General features: G+C 37.7%; 1 protein-coding gene and 2 pseudogenes across 1 annotated transcript; 1 reads left to right on the plus strand and 2 right to left on the minus strand.

Annotated features, from left to right (window-relative positions):
- Positions 1-190: 190 nt before the first annotated feature.
- Positions 191-3,858, plus strand: LOC127801480 (ubiquitin-like domain-containing CTD phosphatase; annotated as a pseudogene).
- Positions 3,859-3,992: 134 nt separating this feature from the next.
- LOC127801481 (uncharacterized protein At4g06598-like) lies at positions 3,993-8,865 on the minus strand (annotated as a pseudogene).
- A 150-nt stretch (positions 8,866-9,015) lies between these two features.
- LOC127801617 (magnesium transporter MRS2-4-like) lies at positions 9,016-18,328 on the minus strand. Its single transcript, XM_052336889.1, is given in 5 exon segments — positions 9,016-9,513; positions 11,072-11,353; positions 16,605-17,053; positions 17,797-18,008; positions 18,010-18,328. Coding segments are annotated over 5 exon segments (1,308 nt in total). The 5' UTR covers positions 18,096-18,328; the 3' UTR covers positions 9,016-9,234.
- Positions 18,329-18,475: the final 147 nt, after the last annotated feature.

An 18,475-nucleotide genomic window follows, 5' to 3' on the forward strand; every position in this document is an offset into this window, starting at 1 on the left:
TCTGACATAGCGAATTGAATGGACTCCAGAGAAGCATTTCTAATTCATTAGGTCATATATGATTTACATGAATTCTCATTTTTGTTACTCTTGTCAAACCGTTGCTTTAGAAAAATGGTGTCCAACTCCATTGCGCTTTTTGTTACATAAGAGCATCATTATTTTGTTAAAGATAAATAAGTTAATAAAGATGAGTATTGAACATCTGTATCTCTGGACTTGGGAAAATGCAGACTATTCAATAAATGGAGACTTAGTGCATCCTGTTGCATCCAGGCTGATGTGATATAGGACACATTTATATCCATTTGATTCTCCTTGGCTTGTGAGATTTATGGAACAACTATAGAACATTGAAGAAGTAGATATAATATTTGTACATATAATACCCCCTCAAATGGGTATTTTATATGCAAAAGCATTACTTTAACTGTACCATTCTACACTTTTTTTTTCTCTAAATTCATATTTAAAATCCAATTTTTATCTAAAACCTTTTCAGTTATTGTCTGAAATGCACCAGGTATCAATAACTTACAGTAGTTTACAGATATTTATCAATACAGTAATTGGAAATAAGTCTTGGTCATTGCACTGGCCTGAAATTAGTTTCCCTTGATTACATTCACCATGGCTAGATGATAGTGTTAAAGGCTGGATGAGCTTATAAATGAAGTAACTAGATTATATGACTCATTGCAGATTAAGGCAATCAAGTATTTAGTTCATGCTTAGTCCTATTATTCTTCAATCATGGGCATATGTTACTCAGAGTAATCAAGCTGGTATCTTGCATGTATGAGCAGGGTCAGTGACAATTTAGAATTCTATTCTTAATTTATTTAAAAATAAGAAAGTAAATGCATGCATCTAGAAGCTCCACCTTTTTGAATTCAAGGTGGTGCTGGGAACTATTTAGGACTTGTAGAATGGTGGCATGAAATCTGGTGTCATTCTTGTTATCAGTTACATGTTCAAAATATGCTCGTAAATTGTCTGCATAGTTTGTTTGTGATGAAGTTTTGTGTCTCCAAAAGTGACCTATAGAATGTCCATTCATGTTACCAGTTAGTAGAGCTTGCACTTGTAAGCAGTTCAATCTGTTGATGAGATGTGTTCTGAATATCTGGTTTGTGTTTTTTTTCTTATTTCAATTTGACCCAAAAAATAAACTGGCAGTACTGTTGAAGATGATATATTTGTGGATCAAGTGGACTCTCCTGAAATTGTTGATGATTTTGAACTGGGGCAAGATGAAGCTGTTGACATTAAAGATAAAGAAATCAATAAGCAGAAATTGAGAAGACGAATTGATCAGTACAAGGTTAGTAACCCAAGTTTTGGTATAGACGCTATTTCAGTTTTATTTATTGCACAGATTTGAAGAATTTGATTAATAGTTGATACAAAATTTGGGTGGACAATTTATTGTTGACCTATTTATATCTCAATATTTCCCTTGTTAACATAACTAGGTGATGCCATCAGTCATGGTGATGCCATCAGTCTCACAAATATTTAAAATATAAGCTGACTAATTTATTCCCTGAAGTTTATTTATTTTTCAAATGTTGTCAAGGAAACCCTGATTAATAAAGTGGACAAGAAAAGAAGGAATGTCTAAATGCAATTGAGCATGAGACAGATTTACTTCATTGATGTGGTCTAACCGAATTATTGCATTAATAGATAAATTAAAAATGGAGAGGTTCGCCTAATAATCCATTTTTAGATTTGACAACTGAAGCAACATGGGCGCAACTTGTATGATAAGGTTATGCAGTTTTTGGTGGATCTCTCTCTTGGTTGTTCTCTTTTTTCCCTTTCCCATCAACTTTGTGAAGGTATGTGTGTCCTGTGCACTTGAAAGCCACCCTGCTTCTGACTGTGGCTTTACGTGCAAATTCTCTTGTTAAGCTCTCTGTATGGCTAATCAGTTGTTCTTTGTCCAATCTTTTTGTTTCCTTAGTGTCTGAAAATTCCATATCTGAATGGTCTTTCATGTATGCGTGACACTCCCAATGTTGTTTTTCTGTTTGGGCATTAGTTTTTCTTAAAGATTACAAGGCATTCATCTTATCTTCTTCTTTTGGCCAAAGCCTTCTATTGAAAATAGAGTTCTTCCTTTTCCACATACCAGGAAGCTATCTATTTGAAGCAAAGACAAGCTTGAACTCAAGGTGTCTGGTTATATGTAACTTTGCATGTTAACTGATAAGACTCACCTGCCACCTGATACCGATGTCAGATTTGTATACTTTAATCCATTCTTGATGGTGCATTCCTAGGTCCATGATAGCTATTATCTCCATGGGATTCTTTCTTGTTCTTATGAGTGGCTTAATTATGAACTTTATAGTAGTGGAAATTGTCTTGCATCAGTTTTGTACCTATTTATTGGCCTGAGATGAAATTGTGTACCCTCTCTATGAACTTAAGTTTTCAGATTTCTTGCATTGTTTTGGTTTTTAATGTACTTTGGATTTTGTTGTCTCATTATAGATTAAACTACGTAATCCATGCCGGGAAGGAAAAAAGCTGTTGGTCTTGGATATTGATTATACCTTATTTGATCATCGATCCCCAGCTTATGCGGCCCTGTAAGCAGTTTCTGTCTTGCAACTCATCAACATATATTTTTGTATTTTTCTGCTGATACTTGAATTTAATCCTCATCTTGTGTAGATCTGCACGCGTTCCTATTGGCTGCTTATGCAGAGTATGACATAATTATCTGGTCTGCAACCAGGTCTGGCTTCATGCTTTATTACTCTTGTTTTTCTTGCTAAAGTTGCCGTGGAACAGATTGTGTCCTTCAGTTTTGTATAGAATGACTTGTGTTCAGAAGCTTCAATCCACTTTATACTATTAAAAGGATCATACCTTTGCTGCATTTTTGAAATGAGTGTCAATAGTTTGTCCTTATATTATGCCAGAGTTCTTCTTTGGTGTTGCTTAGAGTGGGAAACTTCCTTTGTAAACTTAGATGATCTCTTCTTGCAGCATGAAGTGGGTCGAGTTGAAAATGGGACAGCTTGGGGTTCAATAAGATACTCGCGGAATTTTTTATTGCAAGCCACTGGGCCTAATTTGGTCTCAGTTTCCAGAGGTTTGCTTATACTTGATTCCAAAATTTTCCTTCAAAAGATCTTTTTTGCTTGAATGTCAGAACTGGAACCCCTAGAGATAAAACTAAATACAAGTGATTGCACCTGAAAAGAAGTTAGGCCAAATATAAGTTGAGCAGATGATTTTCAGATTCCTAATGTTTATTATCCTAGACTCGAGCTGTTTATGCAACTATAAAATACATGCAAAAATTGCCCCTTTTTTAATGCCATATATCGAACTATTTCAGTTTCTTAGGCCATCTAAGTGTGCATTCACCTAATTGCTTCATGGTCCCTTTACACATTTGCAGTTCTATAATTCCAAGAACACTATAATGTTCGTTGATCTTCGAAGAAATTTTGTGATGAACCCACAGAACGGGTTGATAATAAAGCCATTCAGGAAAGCTCACTCAAATCGAGATACCGAGCAGGAGCTAAGGAAGCTAACCCAGTACTTGCTGGCCATTGCGGATCTTGATAATCTCAGCATCCTTGACCATAAGAACTGGGAATCATCTAATGAGGATAATTTCAAGAGACGCAGGCATGCATGACGGCGTTGCAAGCATCCTGAAGCCAGACGAGCTGAGATTCGACATGCCTCATTTTGGTGTGCTGCATCCACAGAACATTATAATATTCCATAATTTATGTGTAGCAAAAGAACTAATATCCCTCGTTTAAGTAGGATTTTGTCATAAATCCATAATATTAATATGCAGCATGCTATTTAACCTGTTTGTCATTTTCTTTCCCTTTTATTTTTTCGCATTGTGGACTGTAATAGTGTTAGTAATGTCGGAAGTGAAGCCCCTAGAAAGTTGTACAACAAACTGCAGGTTAATTCCAACTTCCAGGCGGGCTATTAATTAAACTGCCTTCTTTTTAGTTGATTAATTAACCTGTTTGTCACTCTCTTCTTTTTAGTTGATTAGTAATGAAAATTGAAAAATACACGGTACATGGTCAAACATCATCATTCTTCAAGTCACCACCTCCGGTGGGTCACTTGCCAGATGCTACACGAGTGATGACTCCTTTTGGTGCGACCACCACGTGCACATTTGTACACTAGAATTGACACGGAAAAGAAGTAAATAAACTTGTAAGAAATGAAAAGGAAAAGCACAGAGCTCTGCTGCATGGCTGCACGAGAACTATTAAACATCAGCTTGTGTCACTGCTATCAGAAGATTTAATCGGGGACGCCAAGGAAAGGCACTGCTCAGTGCTCGCTGGCTACATCATGTGTTCAACTGTGCAGTGGCCTGAAATAGGGTCAGAGCTGGAAGTGACATCCTTGAGCTTCAAAGAAAGGTTGGCAAATGTGAGCCAAGGTCTCTAGACTCTCTACTGTTGCTATGCCTGTGCTGCTGCTTACCAAGGTCTCTAATGGCGACACGCCCTTGGCTGGAAGATAGTTGCTGTGGTTGCTGCTGCTACTGCTGGCACAAGGCTCGCAGCCTTCCAACTTCCCTCTCCAATACTTGATGCTCCACTGCACAAGAGTTTAGTTGTCTTAGTTTCTGAATAGCATTATGGCAAAAAAATTCTTGCTGCGTTGGCTAGCAGCTTGCAGAGTTCCATACAGCATATATATTAGCCTTTCAATCTCCCATTCATTTCTCAGAGTCATACACCACAATCAGACTTTACACACAAGATGTCAAGGTATGAAAAATTGCATCTTGACAGAAAAATATTGTTCCGAGTTTAGAGCAATAAACTGTTACCCATAAATAAGTTAGAACGTACAATTTCAGAAAGAAAAATGTCCACTTGGAACAGAACATTGTCCTTTAGGAACTCCTTAAATGCATGTCTAACTGGAACACACAAACAGCGCATGCTAGGAATGATAATCAGTGGTCCTGAAAATTAAACAATTGCCCTACCAATATCCAAAATTTTGTTTGAGATAATTTTGCATTGCTAACTATGGCTCAAGCATGTCTTATGGGTAATACCAAATCTGTTGTATGGCATATAATATTGAGCAATTATCAATATGTGAAAATATGAGCTTGACTTAGTCAATATGTTTAAGAGTATTAGAATGGCATTTATTGAAGGCAAGGCACAAGACGTGTTTTCAGTTTTTGGACATGTGAGACAGACCAATAAATACACCAAGGGGATAGGATGGAAGAAGTTTGCGGCCAAAAAGGTATAGGAAGGCCAAAAAAGCTTGGTCAAAAACTCAGAGGTACGATATGGAATCCAGAGGCCTTCAAGAAGATATTGTGCATATAAAAATGATTGATGGGCTAGAATTGATATTACCCCTTCTAAAAAGATTTTAACTTGCTAAAGACCATGTAATCCACCATTCATCTCACTTGTACCAATCCACATCCAGACAGAAGTCTTTCAGTTTTGATAGCACTTAATTTTGCTAACAGACAGCAAACAAAAAGAGCTACAACTAAACAACCTTGCTTATAATTTTGATGGTAGGACTGAAGATCTTGCTTATAATCTAGACATAAAAACCGAGTACTTAACTAAAAATCTAGATACAATGCAGGCTCGAGCTGCAAGAAAACTGAATGTGAACCCAAGCTAAGCAATGCCGAAACTAGTGTGCCACATAATCCATCCATCACATTAATGAACTAAAGCTCAGTACTTGAGGAGAAAGCCTATCTTGTCAGCTCAAGGAGCCCAGGGGTTGAAGGGAAGACTAGAGATAGAATTACAGTCAGGACCCAAGAGAGGTTACAGAAAATTCTATGTGCATGTTATACTGAATCTAGTGTTCCATAATCCATCCAGCACGTTAATGAATCAAAGCTCAGTACTTGAGGAGAAAGCCTATATTGTCAGCTCAGGGAGCCCAGGGGTTGAAGGGATGACTCGAGATAGAATTACAGTCAGGACTCGAGAGGTTATAGAAAATTCTATGTGCATGTAATACTGAATTCCACATCAATCAGAATTGGAATACCACCCTCTTTTTCCAGCAGAAGAAACAAAGTAGGGTCGGGGTTTAGTATTTGAGTCCCACAAATATGTCCAAAGTGATGTTTTCAAATTAAATGTTTTTAAGTCTTCGGTGGGTGGGTGTTTGGGGTGTGCGGGGGTAGGGGACTTAACTGTAATTTTCCATAAGCCATCCATTACTGTTATCTTCAATTATCATTTAGGAATTCTAATTTCCTAATTACTCTTGAACTGCACCAGTACCAGTACCCTAACAACTTTGAATCTCTGTTTTCACTTCCAGTTAAGTGTTCCGTTTCTACTTCATAGTGGCATGATTATGACACAAGAGCCAGCTACTCATAACAAAATATTATATCAATTAAGCCAACACCTGATGGCTGAAATCAAACTATTTACTGGGGCATCCAAAAAAGCCAAATGGATACGACTAAAAACCTCAAGAGATATGAGAACTTACTGTACTTAATTAGCCGCGCCGGGGCTAAATTTTCTAACTGTTGCTTCAGGGCTTTGTTCTCCATCCTCAGAATAAAATTCTGCTGGTTGAGAAATTCAAGCTCGGCAGAAACTTCAGATCCTTCAGCCTGTTAGCGTACATGAGTCACATCAGCACATTACAACTAAAAAGGTCCCCTCCTTCTCCCTTTATATAAATTTTTACATGCCCCTAAGGCTTGCACATTCTTTTCCAGCTCAACTATGTATTTGCATACTGCATGCATCATAGCACTTCAGATTTCGATGCAGCAAAAATAGATTTTTTGCAAATGCCTAGTTGCACCCATCGTCATCGTAAGGGTTGTAAACTACTTGTAAGAAATTACCTTTAAGCACTTATGCTTATGAATAACATAAATATTAATCAATGCCACTGCATAGAAATTGAAAGGCTTCAATAGGAAAATTAGAAGTAAGATCTACATTCTGTCAGCTTTTGGGATTGGCTATCATCACATCCCTTGAACGTTGCTCCAAGACAGTTTTAAAATATTTTTATACATGAGCGATAAATAATAAGTCCACAAATTCTGCCAATATGGTTGCAACATTTGTTTGCTCGAAGGACATACCAAGTCCTGGCAATTTCTAGAAGAATGGCTACTGTGGAAATTGCAATAAAATGCTGCCTTTTGGTTGATGACCAAAAATAAAAAAAGAGAATGATGAAGTATCAACCAATCAATGCACGTATAATTCCTTTTACGGATACAGATGACTGAGCAAACTTCAAGGATCAAGCATAACCAAAATCATGAAGTTGTGCCAGCCATGTTCCTCCTTATAGTAGGAATTGTAATCCCTACATAGGAGCAAAGTATAGTAAAGGTCTTTTCTGGACCAGAACAAGTATAAGACCATGCAAGTTTAAACAGCTCATAAACATAAAATGACAAACAGGAGCCAGGACCATTATTCTCATTGCAGTTTTTAGCTGTAATAAACATTAATGTAAGTAAACAAGCTAATAATCCCAGGAATTCAAAAGAAAGGATAGGACATACTGCTTGGCAAGTTTTGTATCAGTTTCTGACGCCGAAGATTTTGTTTGAGAAGACGCTTTGCTTTCAGAAACAGGTTTTCCTTGAGGGCCAGATTCAACAGGGTCCTGTTTTTCGTCGGCTGTAGAAGGAATGTCATCCACTTCTTCTGGAGCACATGGTGATTCGGGACTTTGAATAATGACATTATCTCTGCCATAAGACAGGCAAAGAGAATGTGCGATGGGATTCAGAGATGGATCCCTCGCCCAATTCTTTGGTTTTACAACAGAGCTTGGCTCTGTGCATAACAAAGTGTGATGCAAATCTTTGTAAGGCTTGAAGTCTTGCAATCCCCGTGGAGGCACTGAAAACATATTTTTACTTCTATAATCACTCTGAGGTATATAATTTATAGCACAAGCACTAGCTACATCTACAGATGCAAAGGAGTCACTTGAAGACCGCCGGTGATCTCCTCTGCACACAGGCATTTCAGGCTCATTAAGGAGTTCATCCAGCCATGAAGGCTGCTCCTCCATTAGAAGGCTCTCAGAGTATGTCCGTTGGTGGTGGGAATTTGCATCTTTGGGCTTTCCAACACCTTTCAGTCCAACAGCAGGACTAGTTACACAATCAACATATGATGGAGAAATACTTGGGAAAGGACTTTTAGGAGGAAGGAATGACTGACTTCCATTGTAAACTGTATTTTTGATGTTTGATCCCTTCATATTTGCCACGACCAATATAGAACAGAATTTTTGGAAATAGTGCAGCTAATTTCTGGGTTCAGTGCTGCAAATAAATTCTTATGGAACAGAATTTCAGATGTTCTAGATTCTAGACCCAAATAAATTATCAAATCAAATGAAATGATCTATCATCAAGAGCAATACCATGGATCAAACCTAGAAACCTCAAACAATGCTTGTCCATATCCACAACTTGCCTGTGTTTACACATACAAAAAGCATGCATTCTTGCCACATGTCGCCATTCACATCATCCACATAGGGTGGGTTGAACTGCTTTCAAGGCTAAGGCTCCAGAATTATTCAGAGGTTAGGTTCAGCTTCTCTGAGAAGATGACCCTAATACACACGGGAAGCACCCAAAAATTTAACAAAATGTTGTCGCACATTCAAAGGGGATGGAAGTGAGAGTATTAAAACTACCCATATTTGGAGCATAAGCAAATTCATAACTTGTACATCCAAACATTTAATTTTACGGGAGAGACAAGAAAATTAGAGTCCTTAATTTTTATTTTTATTTTTGTAATTTAACGTAATATTTTGTATCGCTTTCCCAAGGTGGAAGTGATGAAATTAATTCAGGAAATTTCTAAATCCTTAATAAGTGAACGGCTATGGCAAATTACAAGGAGACTAAAAACCCAAGCAGATTATGCTATACACCAGGAACTGTAATATACAAAAACAAAGGAACTATAGCGGATTACAAGGAGACAAAAGGATCTCAAGCATTATATGTTATATACCATAATCTGAAATATAAACAAAACAGAACTTCCATGAGGCCCGAAGACTTTTCAAGGTTATATAATTGCAGCCTTTCAGGGCATAAGAATAAGCCCATTAAACTTCTGAATATATAGCATCAAAGGACAGTTATAGCATTTTTTTTTCATTTTAATAAATACATAAAGGCAGGTATAGCATGCTATGGAGGAGTCATGACCCAAGCAGATTCTTCCATCTGGCATATCCCAGAACAAGCAGGAAAAGTAATACACAGGCAGCAGTAACAGCTCCAACGAAGATGTTGAATATCCCATTAATATCGTACAATGGACAAGGGATGTTCATGCCAAATGACCCAGCTATAAGAGTCTCGACAGCAATAGCAAATGATGCAATGGTCAATGTCAACTGGAGTTGAATAAGTTCGTTTCTCTGGTTGTCAAGTTGGATATTGACATAATCCTCTGTATCATCAATATATTCGCGGACCTGCATTCCGCAGATAAAAATCAACTGCCATACTCATGCAAGCTTTTTGGTTTTGCTTTTTGTTTATTTATCTATATGGAATAAAGAAACATCAACACATAAGACCAGACGCAGCCAATAAATGTCATAAATAACCAAATCCCTAAAGCTTAATACAACAAACTTATTTTCCTACTCTAGAATTAAAAAACCAACCAGTCTGCAAGATTGTCATTGCAGGGTTTGGGGATACTATGCGTCATATTCCAGTTGTTTAACATACATAGACAACCGAGTGGCAAGTATTGCCAAAAAATCAAAAGGCATCTCACCCCAAGTTCCCTTCGTTCCTATGGGTTCTGGTTTACACCCCCACCCCCATACACACCTTTTTTCCACACCCCCAACGAGAATCTCACATAATTGAACCATTCAAGACTGGAAATGAGAAAGCAGGTCCCAAAATACCTAGAAATTCATCATTGTCAAGTGTAGGAGCCTGAGTATGAAACATTGATATTGAATTGACATAGGAATCTTTTTACAAGCAGTAGCAGTTCCTGATAAGGGGGTTTCTATTAATTTCTTTGATTTTTTCCCATCCAAACATAGCAGTAATTTCACTTAGGTACTCAGCCAAGAGATATCCAGACTCAAATAATTCTGCACATTGAAATGCTCAATTCAAAGAAAAATGGGCATCCCTAACACATGAGGCTCCCCACTTTGTGAGAACCAGGAGGGTCATTTTTGTACATAGTCTTACCCTTACTTTGCAAAGAGGCTGTTTGTACAACTCAAACCTATCACTGGAACACAAAGGAACAACATTACTGTTGCTACCAAACCTCGCCCTCAACACTTGTCAAAGCATTTGATGAAAAACTGATCAGCTAAATTGAGAAATTTTCTTCTTCTCAACAGTTCAATCCTTATTTCTGCAAAGCTTGTTGTGCTATTAGCATATTGAAGGCTAGGTGGATCCAATTGAACACAACCAAAATGTTTGAATCTCAGGGGTCCTTTTGTCTTGCCTAAAGCGAAGTAAAATGACTCAGATTTCTGTTTTGCATAGTACTAATGACTCAATGACTTAAAGTGAAACCCAAGGCAATGCTGTGTCATTTTGTGATGATAAAAACATGTTTTTGACCACAGAATTTCGAATATCACATCCAAACTAGGATTTACCATCTACTAGGACTTAATGCCTTTTGACAGCAGCCTTGCAACTGATTACAGCTCACACTATGATATTCACGTAAAGAAAGCAGGAGCTACATGATATTGGTGCAAAAAATATAACCTAAAATTCGGCTCTTTTGAATTTGAGAAGTAACAACTGTGTTAAATACATAAAGACCAGAGACCACAAAAACATAGTAATTTTATGGGGCATCCAGCAGTTTAGGATACATTTATCAATTTTAAAGGACCAGAGTTCAACTTCAATTAAGTTAGGTATCAAAATAATAAGCAGATTCCAGTGACTTTCCTACAGCAATTTTTGGGGTTGCATGATGTAATAAAGTTTCTTCAGAATTCTACCCAGGCTATATTCGAGAATATTAATACTTACAGACAGTATCTTGTTCCGAGTCCCATCTAGCTGCATGAAATAAGCCTCAAGCAACATCTCCAGGTCTTCCACATCCTGGTCATCAAAATAGTTGCTTGACACTAAACTTGCACTCCTGCTAGAACCTAGACGGCGAAGATGTGATCCAGTACTGGCAATGTTATTTGAAGCTGAACCACCTAACAAACCCTCTGATTGCTGACTTTGAATCCATTTCCTTGTTAAGTATAAATGTGCCATATCCTCATTGTCATCCAACAGATGTTCGATTTCATCGCGCACCTAACAGAAAACATTTGCGCAAATTAAAAAGAAAAATAGATAAAATAAAGTAAAAATCAAAATAAGGACATAAAAATAAAACAAATAAATAAAAAGGCAAATGGCTACTAATATGTGTCACGACCCCAAGGATATAATAGTAGTTGTAGTTTAATGCATTTACTCCATTGTACCCTAGATTGATGTTCAGTTGTACCTTTCAGTTACACCTAAAACTGAAAAACAAGAGCACCATAAATAGGCTATCAGTAAGAAGGTTGTCATCAGTTGTTGAATGATATCAGAATTCTTTCCCTCTCAAATTCTCCCTCTCGGTTCTTTCTGAATTCTCCCTCCCTTTCTCTTCTCTCTCCCCCGATTTCTTCCAAATTCCATTACAAACCCTAGGTTAAATCTAGGTTCCTGACAATTGGTATTAGAGCCAACAATTCTTGGCTGTGATTCCATCAATTCCTAGCAGCTGATTAAGGTTCGGATTTTTAAGGCAAAGCAGAGCAAACTGATTCTAGGCTGACATTCAGGCAAATCCTAGCAGCTGCTCCAGAGCCGATTGAATTACAGGAGGCTGTATCAAAGCCAATCGATTCTCAGGAAGCTGCTGATTAATCTATTTCGACTGTTGACAGAGGCTGATTCAGGTTTGCTGAATTTAGATTGCAAGCAATGGATAAAGGAGTCAAGGAAAATCTTGCTCAGTTTGGCCAAAAGCTGGACAACTTTTTTGAATAAGTTTTCAAAGATACTTCAAGTCAATCTGCCAGTGGAATCTCCTCCAAGATCCACTGCAGATTCTAGCGGAAGCTGGAATCCTACTAACTACCTCTAGTTTGCAAGAAGCTGATGAATCAACCAATTCTGATGTTTTGCCTTTGATATGGTTTTGATGATGAAAAACAATTGTATTTTGATGATGAAATTATTTTGTTAATGGTTATTAACTTAGTGCTCCAAATTACTTTTATATGTTCTATTAAGTACAAAAATGAAAATTAATTTCATCATACAATCCAATGCCAAAAATATTGTGATAAATTTCTTGATGGCATTTGGAATATTATATTAAAAATGTTATATCAAAAAATCTTTTGAAAGAGCTTGATTTTAAAATAATACAGCCGTTTGCTGCAGTGATTTTGACTGTTTGTTACAGTGATATTCACTATTTGCCACAATGATTTTTTCCCGAAATTGCCTTTGAACTATCGACCGTTTGTTGCAATCTATCGACTGACAGAATCTCCGCATCAGTAAGTGTCGTTTTTCATAGACTGTCAACCGTTTTTCATATTTGAGCTAACTTGTCAACCGATGCTTTGAATCTATTGATCTTTTTTTGTTTTAGAGACGTCCAACGACTAATTTTACCAGCTCCAATGGCTATAAATGGCTAATTTCTTTTGAAGCTCTTGAAATGCACTATAAATACCATTCAAGGAAGCTCTTAAGACAACCGATGAGCAAGAATAAATTCATTTGAGCTAACATTTTCATTTTTACTTCTTCATTTTACTTGTGCTTTCATTTTTCTCTCAAAAGATTTTAATTATAATTTGTTCAAGCCTTTGCATTTATATTTAAGAGATTATTGTAACTGAGAGTTTCCACTCAAATCTTCTCTTGTACATCATTCTTATATTTCCTAGCTTATGAGCTAGAGGGCCTACCAAGTATTGGTAGGAAGTTGTAATTGCTAACGATTTATACTAGAAGGCCTACTCGTGAAGTAGAAGGTTGTACTTTCTAGCAAGGTTGCTAAAGGGCCTACCGGGTGTGAAAGGAGGTTTTAGTGAATTGCTTCAAATCCTTAGTGAGTGTCATGACCCCAAGGATAGTTTAATAAATATAATAGTAGGAGTGGGCATGCAATATACAATAATTGTAATTTCTTTTCTTTTTTTCTGTTATAGGGTTTTGTCCTATTCTATAAGTAATCAAGTTAGTTGTTATATTGCACATGGGAGCATGTGGGAGGCTGTTAGGCTATATATAAGCCACAACTGAGGTTGGAAGGATTATACCTAAATTGATCGAATGAATATTCTCATTTTTCTCTCTAGAATTCTCGCTCAATCTCCCTTCAAATTTCCCTCTCTTTCTCTCATTTCTCCTTAAATCTTTTTCTCTATACTGTTATCCCTTAATTCCCTCCCTCAATTCCTTCTAATTCCTCTTTTAATCTATCACAAACCTTAGGTTCGTGACAATAAGGAGCTAAAATAGTGGATTAGGCTTGATTTAGCTATAAATCATTGTGTCCCTCTTGCATTTATTTTAATTGCATTTCATTGTTTTAATATTTTGTTTTCAAAACCTCCCAAAAAAGTTTTAAATTTCTCAAACACCCAATTCACCCCCCTCTTGGGTTGTGGTGCCATTGCTATATGATTATAACAAATCTTGGATGCCAAGATAGGAATGACAGCTAGAAAAATCAATGTGACACCATTGGAGATATCAATTGAAGATGAACCTTTGGTGCATGCCAGCAATCAGGAAGCCAAAGATGATGTGAAGTTAGGAAAGGATACGATCACATCAACTTTGGATTTTGAAGATTTTTAAGTCTCTTTTTCTAGAAGGAATAGGTACTCCTCCAATACCTGATAACAATGCAAAGCTAGTATTCGAGGATCTACTAGATAGAGCCAGAGAGGAGGAAAAAAAAGTTAAAAACCATCAACATCTGGCAAAGGACTTTGCTAATTGTTGTGTCATTTGTATTAGATTAGTTTTTTAAATGTATTTCATGTAATTTTTATTGTTCTGCTGCATAGTCGATTCTGTTTAATTGCTCTTCTAGAAGGTTTGTTTCTAGAAGAGGGCAGTTGTCTTTTGAGTTTAGTTAAATCAGTTAGGCAGTTGGTTAGTTGGTTGTTTAATTTCTATCTTGTACTCCGCACCCCTATATCCTATAAATAGGGGGTCGTGGATAGGAGTATTGGTAGAGAGGTTTAGTGCACCTATTGTTGTGAAGTTTAGCTTCCGGTTTTCTGTCTTGATTTCGGGATTGAGTGCGAGAGGTAGGGAGTGGCTGGTTTGTAGCTTGTATTCCCTAGTATCCCTATAGCTTTCAGTGTATATGGGCGGGAGGGGTTCAGTTCTCGTTGTAATCATCCCTTGGGTGTTTCAAGATAGTGATTTAATTGGTGCCTAGCAGTCTAGATGTAGGTCTTGGATTTCAAGACCAAACCAGGATAAATCTTTGTTGTTTCTTGTGTGTGTTTCTGTTTTGTGTTTTTCCTTTATGCGTTTCGTCTATCGATGTGTTGTTGGGTTTGATAGTGAGCTGGTTGAGTTGAGAAAATAGGTGGAGTGTTGTGAGTTACTCTAACACTAATCTTTTAGGCATCATCAAGGAAATCACTAGAACTTCTGATTGAGAATATAGATCGATTGGAGAAGAGAGATTGGACAAGGAGATCTTTGAGGATCACATCTTACAATTGTAGTAAAAGGAAAAGAAAAAAATGTAAGAGAGAATAAGAAAAGTCCAGGAAGGAGAAATAAAAAGAGGACAAAGAAAAGAGAAAGGAACAAGATAAGGCGAATGATGAATTAGATAGTAAAAACAGGGATTGGATGAAAAAACAGTAGCACAGTTGTTGTAATTTCTTGGGGACAAAAAATCTCTCAAGGAAGAGGGGGGGGGGGGATTGTCACGACCCCAAGGATATGATAGTAAATATAATAGTAGTTGTAGTTTAATGAATTTACTGCATTGTACCCTAGATTGTTGTTCATGTTGTACCTTTCAGTTACACCTAAAACTAAAAGATTGAGCATTGTAAGTAGGCTATCAGTTAAAAGGTCGTCATTAGTTGTTGAATGATATCAGAATTTTTTCCCCACAAATTCTCTCTCCTTCTATGTTCTTTATGAATTCTCCCTCCATTCTTCTAAATTCTCTGTCCCTTACTCTTCTCTCTCCCCCGATTTCTTCCAAATTCCATTACAAACCCTAGGTTAACACTAGGTTCATGACAATATGTAACACGCATCAATTTTCTTTAAGAATAAGAACAACTAAACATTAGGAAGCAGAAGACCCTTCCTTAATTTCTACGTTTATAGGAAAATCATTAGTTGTCAACAATGAAAATACCTCCAGTGAATCTATTGAGAAAGGAAGTAGCTGAATCTATTGATCATATTCTTATCTATAGCATGATAACTATAGATGTGTGAAAATTAAACTAAGTTTCATTTTCTTGGAGGACAATGGGTGTTTCAAGCTTTTGAAGTGCTGAAATGGTGTTCAATTAGGAAAGAAAAAAAAATTAATAGAGAAGAGTGATTAGAGTCTAATAATAGGAGTAAAGAAAAGGAATGGAGAGTAGAGACTGAGAGAAAGAAAAGAAAATTTAGAGGATCCCAAAATTCAATATTCGTCAAGCTTATGATAGGGTATAAATATATAAAGATAGCAAAACTATAAAATAAAAACAAAATCATATCCTATCAAACCAAACTAAGAAAGAAACAACAAATCCTCATATAATAAAATCTCCTAATTGCACCCTAAGTCCTAATTCAATTGCATCCTTTTTTCAGATAATTCATCAGAGAAAGCTCAAAAAGAAATCTCATTGAACAAGGCTAGAAAAGGCGTAGAAAATGTCACTTGTTACAGGAACAATCAAGAGAGTTCAATTCAAGACAGAATGGGCAAGTAAAAGATTCTCTGATAGCTTTACTTTGTTAAAAATCAAATACAGTTGAATGCTCATGTTCATAAGCATATAGTCTTGGATATTAATCTATAGAGACATCATTATCCCGTCAAAGGTCAAGTCTGTGTTGCTACAAAGGTTACTGCTCAAACCTCACGAGAAAACCATTGGCACAATTCTCACTACTCAACAACTCTCATCCCAATGTTGGCCTTTGTTTTCCTGACCTTAAAACAGGCTAAGCGTTGATAGAAAACTAACAAAACAACCAACTGCAACACAGTTTTTGAGCTAACAAAGAAGACAACAAGTGTAAGCTTGGCACAGTCAAGAAAAATCTATATGTGCTGCATATAAGTCACATGACACTCCCTAAAGCAAGTCAATTCACCTTGTATTAAAAGCCACTGGAAGGATGCACCAAAAGCGTTCATAAGTTCTACACTTTAAGATGAATCACAGCCTTTCCACTTTTTTCACATTCACATACTATATATATGTTCATAAAAAGTAGCTTGCAAGTGAACCAATTTTCCATACAATATTATCTTGTAGCAAAAAGATCAAAAAATGAAGCATACCTTTTGAACCCGTGCAAGCAATCGGGTCAGATTGCTTTTCAAACTACGAACATGCTCCAGATTTTTGGTGCTAACATCTCTTGCCAGTTCATCCAATACAGGGTAAGCATCTCGCTCAAGGTCTGCCACACTAGAGTCCAGAAATGTACAGACAAACTCCAATGCAATCTCCAGGACTTGAAACTCAAATGGGAGTTCACATTGTAAACCTTCTGCAGATTCGGGAACAGGTAGCCATTGCCCTCTGGTTGACACATGCATTTCACCGTCTTGAAGAGACATCTGGCCCCCTTCTCGAACTTTGGACGGGCTTTTATGAGAAAGTTGTTGCCTCAGCTGATCTACAAATGGAAGAACCTCCTGCCGGAGAGGATCAAGCAACAGTACTTCTTCAGCTGTGACTATAGCCTTTATAAACTCTAAGTTGACAACCATGGCTTTCTCCCTGGCTGCAAGAAGGGAAAAAAAATCTGCATCACATTATCATCCAAACCAACCACCAGAACCAAAGGAGCCAGTCCTTCAAGGTTGTTGGTATAATGCCATAGCCCCATGGAGTGGCCCCAGAAGAACTTAGAACAAAGAAAAAAGAAAACAAATGTCCTTCTTGTTCTAGTGAGATGGCACTGGCCTGTCCTTCTCTTGCTTGTTCTTTTTTTAATTTGGAAAACTGGTATTCCTATTCTTTCTGCCAAAATACTAATATAATCAATCTGAAAGAAACAAGTAACCTCTTAGTGCTTCTTTGGCAAAGGCTACTCGCTCACGTTAGAGCTTCTTTGCTAGCTTTATTGCTGGCTCCAAGCCTACCTCCTTGACTCCATCCTGATAACCGCCTGCCCTCCTTGGCAGAAGGAAAGGAGGAGTACAGTAAGCGTTCGGACATAGAAACGAAGCCGTATTTCCATATTTTAGAGAATGTCTACAACATTTTAAGTGATAAAGATGCAGGTTCACCACAACATAAGGACAACCAATCTGAATGACTACGTTAAACAACAAAGAGTCTACCCCTAACAGACAAATGCGTCTTGGCAAATTCTTGGCCCAAAGCTCCACCAGTAAAATTTCTTTAGTGTAAGACTCAAAACCCTTCAAAGTTCAAATATAAGGAACGAAAAATATGAATTCAAGGTAGGAACCAAAACCAGTCGCGCGTATAAATCCGAGATCGAAAACAATTGAACATTACCGAGGATATTGGAGGAGTAAGAGAAGACAGGGCCAAGAATCCTCAAATCCCGAGCCGGAATCGAGACGCGGTTGATGATGGTGCTCTTGTCGCACTCGATCAGCTCGGATTGGCCGAAGCGGTCGAACCGCATCCAGAGCCTCGCCCCGCCAGCCTTCTTCTTCGGCTTGCTGGACGCGGCGACCATGGCGGAGATCGAGTTATTGACGGCCCGCCGCATGGGACGCCTCCGGTGACTTCGGAGACGGGCGGCGGCGGCTGGTTGTCCGGCGGAAGGAGAATGGCGGTTTCTTCCCCATCCCCTCTTCCCCGTCTATCTCTCTCTCCCCTAACGCCTCGTGTAAATTCCTCTTTGTTTCGGGATCTCTCTAGGTCATTGGAAAGGAGAAGGATTCGTCGAACTCTGGTTCTGCTTTACCTTCTTGCTCGGATGATCCCACCATGGAAGGGTTAGGCCCGTGCGGCTCTCTCTGCCTACTTGCCTTCCCCTAACTCACCTGCAGGTTTATTCACTTGTTCGCAAATTCAGTAACTATCATTTTATTTCATTTTATTCAACTGCTGATATTGACGTGGTAACTGATCCTTAGGTGACTCAATTGGATCCCACAAATCTCCCCCCTGAGAGCCAGAAAAGCTTATTGACGAGATTATCGGACAGGGGTAAAAGGATAAAAGT

Source organism: Diospyros lotus, chromosome 5 (genome assembly GCF_014633365.1).
Source record: "Diospyros lotus cultivar Yz01 chromosome 5, ASM1463336v1, whole genome shotgun sequence".
NCBI lineage: Eukaryota > Viridiplantae > Streptophyta > Magnoliopsida > Ericales > Ebenaceae > Diospyros > Diospyros lotus.